General features: G+C 35.5%; 1 protein-coding gene across 1 annotated transcript in view; it reads right to left on the bottom strand.

The window, feature by feature from the left end:
* Positions 1-2,286: 2,286 nt before the first annotated feature.
* LOC117318183 (tumor necrosis factor receptor superfamily member 16-like) overlaps positions 2,287-8,455 on the bottom strand; it is a 48,184-nt gene continuing 42,015 nt past the window's right edge. Inside the window, exons 3-5 of the mRNA XM_033873212.1 lie at positions 5,183-5,497; positions 4,247-4,375; positions 2,287-2,955 (exon numbers count right to left, since the gene is read on the bottom strand). Of these exons, the coding sequence (XP_033729103.1) occupies positions 2,750-2,955; positions 4,247-4,375; positions 5,183-5,497 (650 nt within the window). The 3' untranslated portion in view covers positions 2,287-2,749. The remainder of the gene's footprint in view (positions 2,956-4,246; positions 4,376-5,182; positions 5,498-8,455) is intronic.

The raw sequence follows: 8,455 nt of genomic DNA, 5'->3' as shown, positions 1-8,455 counted from the left end.
ACAGAAGGTGTATTCACATGTGCTTACACATGCTAGATATCTACACACAATAGGTGTATGCACGTGTGCGTATCCATGCCAGATATCTACACACAATATGTGTATGCACGTGTGCGTATCCATGCTAGATATCTACACACAATAGGTGTATGTACGTGTGCGTATCCATGCCAGATATCTACACACAATATGTGTATGCACGTGTGCGTATCCATGCCAGATATCTACACACAATAGGTGTATGCACGTGTGCGTACACATTCCAGATATCTACACATGGTGTATGTTCCTTTGGGTACATATGCCTGATATCTGCACATAGAAGTTGAATGTACATGATTTAGCTAGTCTGGTTTGTCGTGAAAGTAATCCTTGTAAAGATTAGCAAGTAATTAATTAACATCAAAACATAAATACAAATATAAATAATATATAATTAATCAAACAGGAAACAAAAGTAGCCTTCAATGTTTGCCTAACGATAAATTGCAGTTTAGATTTTGATAATGAGATGTTGTTCTTTACGAAATGATATTCATACCAGAATTTCTTTTACAACATGAAGCATCTTCGTCAGAAAAGTAGAGAGGCCATACAATACCCCTTCACACCAACAATATCACACAGATGGTTCACAGTCATACATATAGGTCTGACTCCATAAAACTAACAATCAATTATAAGGGAGATAACACAAATCACAAGTTGAGTGTATGGCATATATCCTTAAACGACACCACGACATATATTTATTGCCTTTTTATCGTAAAGAACTATTATAGTTGACAAATATAGCTCCATCACCATGGCAGGAATACCGACAGGACAATGACAATATAATGTACATTTAGGTAGCATGGTTCATACATCAATATTTATATTTCCACTCAATTCAGACTCAATGAACCTACCACAGTTAACTCGAGTCATTTTCCAATGAACTATATCAAGTCCGGCGTAGGAATACATTTGTCGAGCTTGGACTATATTTTTCTAATTCCTTTTCAAAAGTGATCATATTTATATGGAATAAATTCCTTTAAAACTAATATTTGTTTTAATTCGCTATTAAGTTTGTTCGCGAAAGAAATCCTGAAAGTATTAACCATATGTAAACGAAAAGTGATGACGTACATTTCGGTAAGTTCTGTGGTAGACTTGCACAAGTCCCTATTTGTCAAAGACAAAATATTGTACAAAATATCAAAAAAATATAAATATAAGGATTGAATAAAGTTATGTTGAGGTGTATGGGGGTATAAACCTCAATAGGTCTTGAGACAAATTTATTATGAACTGCTTCTTCGCAGTTCATAATAAATTTGTCTCAAGACCTATTGAGGTTTATACCCCCATACACCTCAACATAACATTATTCAATCCTTAATTAAAGTTATCATTACAGGACACAAAAGTTGTTTGAAGAGCATTTCCACGACTACTGATATATCGGCCATTGGTACAGAACACACAAACACATTGTCTAGCAAGTGGGACTATTACAACTTGGGACCGATTGTTGTGGGACTATTAATGTTAACGCAATGTCCAAAAACGTATAGGACAGTTCATAACTTGGCGTAGAATATGGCTGGGACTAACAACAACTTTATCGAGCAGATATACCATTGGGATTCTCAAATAAACAGAATAGTGTTTTTGGACGATATCGTTAGGACTCACAGTATATAATAGAATAGTGTTTTTGGACAATATCGTTGGGACTCTCCTTTTTGGACAATATTATTCGAACTATATTGGACTATTAACATGTTCGGGAGAGCAGATATATCATTGGGACTCTCGGTACAAATATAATAGTGTTTGGGGACAATATCATTGGGACTCTCAGTATAAACAGAATAATGTTTGGGGACAATATCATTGGGACTTGCAGTATAAACAGAATAATGTTTTGGGACAATAAGAAGTAAAAGAGTGACAAAAAAAATAAGTATCTGAGCTGTAGTTCGGATTGTTATGTGCTTGACACTGGACAGATTAAAGATGAAAGACTACTACCTAGAGATCGTGTAAAGATAATCAACATTCCTCGATAAAACTTGTGGAAAGATAAGATCAAGAGGATATCTAACAGTGTCTTCAGTAATATCAAAATATTAGCAACGCGAGTTAAACATATTTGGTATTACTGAAGATACTGTTAGATATACTGTTTGCAACATTTCATAGCAAAATATACCGGGTTGCTTTTAACTCCCCCATTGTCGTTTGTAAGCAGTGTTTTGATTGGTCAACTAAGAAAAAGTGATATTTTTCACTCATTTAAAAAATGACATTTTTTACCATTGAAAAATATCACTTTTATATGATGAAAAATAAATCGATATTTCACGGGTAAAAATGTAATAAAATAAGATACAATTATCAGACGATTTGGTTCCTATCCCCGCTATGAAATGATAAACAAATTCGGATTTCAAAACAATACATATATCAAGTGGATTCAGAACAATAAATTGCAATAGAAATATTAACAAACGCGACGTTTAAATTATTAACAACTTCAGTAACTATTATTATCGTTTAATTCTGTTAAGTAATAAACTGTCTTTATCTTAAAATATAAAGAATATTTATCTGTAGCGATTGTGATAGTCCTGTAGTGTCCAATGATAGACAAATCTTAACATTAATTTTGATTACGTTTCGACGTAAATCGTTCATATACAATATTAATCATTTCAATAGAATGTCTGCATTAAATTAACAACACGTATGCCCTGTGTCACACCATCTGAACAAACGTTTCAGATTTGCCGTCGTTTTGAAGTAGTTTTACAACATCCGGCCTGCCAATGTCAATGAGGGCCTTTATGAATACTCCCACGGTGGCTGTTCGGCTTTTCGACCAATCACTGAGAAGATATTGCACGGTGGACAATGTGTCTTTATTTTTATTAGCTATTTTGTCGATCTTCTTACAGTTGTAACCTGTAAAGATGAAACACACATTTTAACCAATGGTATTGGCTCGTTATCAATAACTAACGCTCAAGGAAGTTGGGCGACTGGTTCGTTGTCAGTATAACGTGACCGGGTGAGGTGTCCTTTTGGTGTCTTCGGCAGTATGTGTTTCAGTGAGGTAACGCTATAAAGATGGCGTCAGTTTCACGCTACCACAAGGAGCCGAACACGAACATAATACATCCTTCCCAATACATACGTACATTCACCACACTACATGCATTAATGACCATTGCTGTCGATAGGATGTTAAATTATACAAACCAAACCTTACCCACACAGGACAAGCCGTCCTTAAATGGCTATAGCTATTATTAGAACATTAGATAATATAAATAAAACCATCTTGATCAGTAATTATTTGTTTTCATAAATGTTATGATCGTTGGCATCCAAAAGATATTTGAATAGTTTTATTCTACCATCTACCATAAGAAAATAATCAACAACGAAAATCTCTGTCATGGAGAAACGACGAAAACCTTAGGACTAAATTTGCTACAAATCACACTGAACTAACAAACCATTTTCTCTACAGTTAAAGATTATCGGTTTTTTGTTTGTTTTCTATGCTAATCACCCCGTCAACAGTCATGGTCATTTTGTGGCAGGGTCTCCTTGCAGAAGTTGGTGACTTCCTCACTGAACAACATAAGGGATGCCTGTCGCATGCCATCCAGTGCAATTAAGGTCAAGTATCTTGCCCAAAGACACGACCACGACAGCACAGATCGGCCCATTTCTCAGCTTCCCGAGAAACACAAACCGACACGGATATGGAGCATCTAACCATGCACCTCAGATCTTCACCTGAGGTTACTCGGCCGGCACTATAACCGACTATGTATACAGTTAAAGAGAATTTCCAACGTGGGAAAATGAGCATTAATACTTAACCGTCCCGTGTAAGATAGTAATGATCACATCCATTTAATAACAGGTCTGCTAATGTCTGACTAGTTCTTATATTTTATATCTTAAATCTTAATTTTATATCGTATATCTTAATTTCATATCTTATATCTTACCTGATGACGTGAAACCGTTTTGTGAGTTAATTGATTTGAAAATTTATGTAATATTTTAACAACGAAAACAACAAGAAGTCAAAGTTTCTCATCTCATCGTCAATGAATTTAATCATAAAACTTAATTTTCATATCATCCAGTGTCGAGCCAATACATCGTTTGTAATGTCGGCATTAACTTATTGACAGTTACAACAGTACTTAAGGCAGAAATGAGGAAAATACATTACCTAATTCTCGCGCTAGAATTGTCCAGTCCTCGACCAATCGCTCGGCTCCTGCCCGTTTGACTGCTAAGTGTTTTTCTATTTCTTTTTTCTTCGACTGCGGTAAGTCTCGTATCCTTGTGAGTTGATTGTCTGTAGGGAAGAATAAAACAAATATGATGTTTGTCATCATTAAAACAAGATCATGTATTGATAGTATGTCATTAAAAAGCAATGAGTACCAATATATTATCAAATTCAAATTCAATTGCAGACACGTGCTGTATTAGTTTATCTACTGCTTGAGTGAAAAAGTAATTGAAGCCAAAACCCCATTCGTCACATCTCGGCAGATTCCGTGCCAACGAGGTTGCCGGAATCAGCCGAGATTAGCCGAACTAACCCCTATAAATAATCACGTGGCATGTTCTTTCTTTTGGTGAACACTGATATCTGAAATATCTGTAGGTGAAATTCGCATATAGAATGCAGGAAAGATAAATTATAATTATTACGAAAAAAGTTCCGTCGAATAATAGAATGCTTAGATGATTGCAATCATAGAAAAGGTATCAGAAAATTGATGTAAGTCTTTCTATAAAATGAATATCATAAAACATACAAAAATGCTTTCCAAAAACTAAAACATAATTTTGAAACTAAAACATAATTTTGACTTAGTTGTCTTGTTATAAGAACAATGGTTAAAGCGTTAATCTTAATATAACGATCACTAGCTTTTTATTTCAATAAAAGGTTTGAAACTAAATATTGCATCGTGGATTTCACCATCTCTATGTATTAATTGATAACAGTATCAGCATGTTCCCACCCGTACAAACTACATTATGATAATCATTACCTAGTGTACATGAATGTTTTGACGACTATTTCGTACTTGATTAGGTATTACTGTATCTGAATCATCTAGTATATACAAAACATAATCTAACAACTCACATTTACAGTGGTGGCCGATTTCCTTACATGGTCTATACCCGTGATGATCTGTGTCCTCGAACACCCCACTATCTGCACCGGAAGTCTTAGAGTATTCCACGTCGTCGTGGAGGTCATGACCTTTGTGTCGCTTCTTGTCACGAATGCGTGAGTAATGCTTGTACATAACATAGAATAGAAGACCAACTATCACTGAAGCCAGAATCGTACAGTAAACCGGAATGACGTCAAACGCTTCTTCTTCCGTTTGTGTTGGGTATTCGTCCCCTCGGCGGTTTGACTGTGGCCTCGTAGTGTAAAGGTCGAATATCACGTCTGAAATATATAAAATGTTTGTTTTTAATATTGGAAAACAGAAGATTTATTCCCAAAGTCTACTTCCACCCGTCACATCAACCAATGGAACTCTCAATTATTGCCTGCCGAGGACATTCATTTCTAAATAACGGTAACATTTGTCTACTATTGCGCGCTAAAAGTGAAGTGCTTGCACAAGTTTATGTACAGACATACATTTGGTGGTCGTTCGCCACAGTGGTAATACACTAGCCTTTCACCTTCAATAGTTTTATGGCAGGGTCTAGTGAAAGGCTAATTAATATGCTGTATCAATATTTTGTTTTGTTTTTTAGGGGTTTAACGCCCTTCCAACAGCCAGTCATATGAGGACGCGTGTCAAGGAGACACCTACAGAAAGTAAATAAAGCAAAGAAAGATAGAGTAGTGAGAAAAAAAAGAAAGAGTTAAACCCAAAAGTGTAGTAAATAGAGCCAACAAACGTGAGCCAGGAATTTGTAGAATTAAAGGTGCTTACTTCATTACAGTGTCTGTATGTTTTCTTTTTATATAGATTTGTACTTCTTAAAAGTACCTTCCGCATAGATATTCCGTGTTTTAGACACACTCCACTAATAAAGCGTTCACTATATACCGGCAGTTTGGATTTCTGTTCAATATCTTAAAAATGTATTTTGTTTTCTAATGATCATCTCAGTTGAAGGTACAATAACGTGTTGTAAGGTTTTATTGGTATCGCTCTGACAAACTAACGTGTGTAACAAGAGGTAACATATGTATGATTAGTTTCAGAACAGTTTTATTACAGAACAAAAGAGGAACGGAATAAATCTTAATGTACATAACATATACATGTATAGCGTGTTAAAACATTTGTCCTTGTTCTGGAATGACCAGACGACCAGTAATGATATTGTTTACATGATAAAAATCATTTCTATTTTGTAAATACATGAATTCACACACCAAATGATGTTAGACCTGAACACAAGACGCCGGGGAAAGTGTTATCTAACTTATAGGACCAGCACGTTCCTCTTTAATCGTTATATACAGTAGACAAGAAGGATATTCCTTTTAATGATGGGTCGTATACTACAGCAGAAAGTGCCGCAACATATGAACACATCATGTTAGGAGAACATGAACCGTTAACCCCCCTCTCTTTCCTGTTTTTTGGGTCTGTATTAGAGATTTATAGAAATGACTTTAAACTCGTATGCTAAAGCGATTCAACTTCGGCGCTAAGTTGTAAACCATGGCTAGAGAATCAAGCAAGCCGAAACACTCCAAAGGTAATTGTATTTATGGGCGATTCGGAATACCTTGTGTTTTATTAAGCGTGACAAGAGGCAGGATATTATAAGTTTTAAATCACAATGTTTAAAGCGACACATACAGTTAAGTCTGGAAAGGGAGCGTTATATTGACTTTTCTCTGATTTATATGAATATTTCTTTAATTAGATTTTGGTAAAAGTCCAGATAAACTGATGACACAGAATCTCTCTGATTAGAAAACTACAGATATATACTTTCATATAATATATCTAGTAGTAACATATTCTTCATCTATTTTACTGAATTCGAAGATTTTTCTTCTTTTCAGTTTGATTTCTATAGTTGTAGAGGTTAGATGAATCCCAAAACCTTAACATAACTAGGACATAGATGTCGAGGTTAGATAACGTCCAATACCTCTACATAATTAGGGCATGAGGATTTCTATTGATGTCGAGGTCATTTAACTTCCAAAGCCTTGCCATAACTAGGGCATGGGGATTTATATTGATGTAGAGGTTAGATAACTTCCAAAACATCTACATAATTAAGACATACGGATTTCTATAGATATAGAGGTCATTTAACTTCAAAAACATCTACATAATTAGGACAAAGGATTTCTATAGATATAGAGGTCATCTAACTTCCAATACCTCTACATAATTAAGACATACGGATTTCTATAGATATAGAGGTCATTTAACTTCAAAAACATCTACATAATTAGGACATAGGATTTCTATAGATATAGAGGTCATCTAACTTCCAATACCTCTACATAATTAGGGCATAACGATTTCTATAGATATAGAGGTCATTTAACTTCCAAAACATCTACATAATTAAGACATACGGATTTCTATAGATATAGAGTTTAGATAACTTCCAATACCTCTACATAATTAGGACATGAGGATTTCTATATATAGAAATAGAGGTCATCTAACTTCCAAAGCCTTGCCATAACTAGGGCATGATGATTTCTATTGATGTAGAGGTTAGATAACTTCCAATAACCTTGATAGAGTAGTTATCTTTAATGTCATGTTCATGTTTTAAGATTATATACACGTATTTCATATTTATAGTTCTTTCCAACATTAAGAAGCCAATATTGTATGGGGTTTATATACTCCCTTTCCTGTGTTTTACATTTGTTTTGGTCTGTTGTAGATTCCCCCACTTCCTTTCTGGAATTCCCCCTCTTTGCCCCTAGAGTCACTAGCAAGTCATCAAAAGACGAGACAGCTGTATTATGTCCCTGAAATCACGGACGAATCCTAGAAGGACGAGCAGCTATATGATGTCCCTAACATTACTGACGAGTCTTGCAAGGTGGAAACAGCTGCTTGGTGTCCCAAACATTACTGACGTGTCCTAGAAGGACGAAACAGCTGTATGATGTCACTAGCATCACTCACGAGTCCTAGAAGGACGAAACATCTGTATGATGTCCCTAACATTACTGATGACTCCTAGAACGACGAAACATCTGTATGATGTCCCTAACATTACTGCCGTGTCCTAGAAGGACGGAACAGCTGTATGATGTCCCTAACATTACTGCCGTGTCCTAGAAGGACGAAACAGCTGTATGATGTCCCTAACATTACTGATGACTCCTAGAACGACGAAACATCTGTATGATGTCCCTAACATTACTGCCGTGTCCTAGAAGGACGAAACAGCTGCA

The sequence above is a fragment of the Pecten maximus genome, chromosome 19 (assembly GCF_902652985.1).
Source record: "Pecten maximus chromosome 19, xPecMax1.1, whole genome shotgun sequence".
NCBI classification, from domain to species: domain Eukaryota; kingdom Metazoa; phylum Mollusca; class Bivalvia; order Pectinida; family Pectinidae; genus Pecten; species Pecten maximus.
The sequence above is the reverse complement of the archived record's forward strand: the minus strand, read 5'-3'. Positions and strand labels throughout refer to the sequence as shown.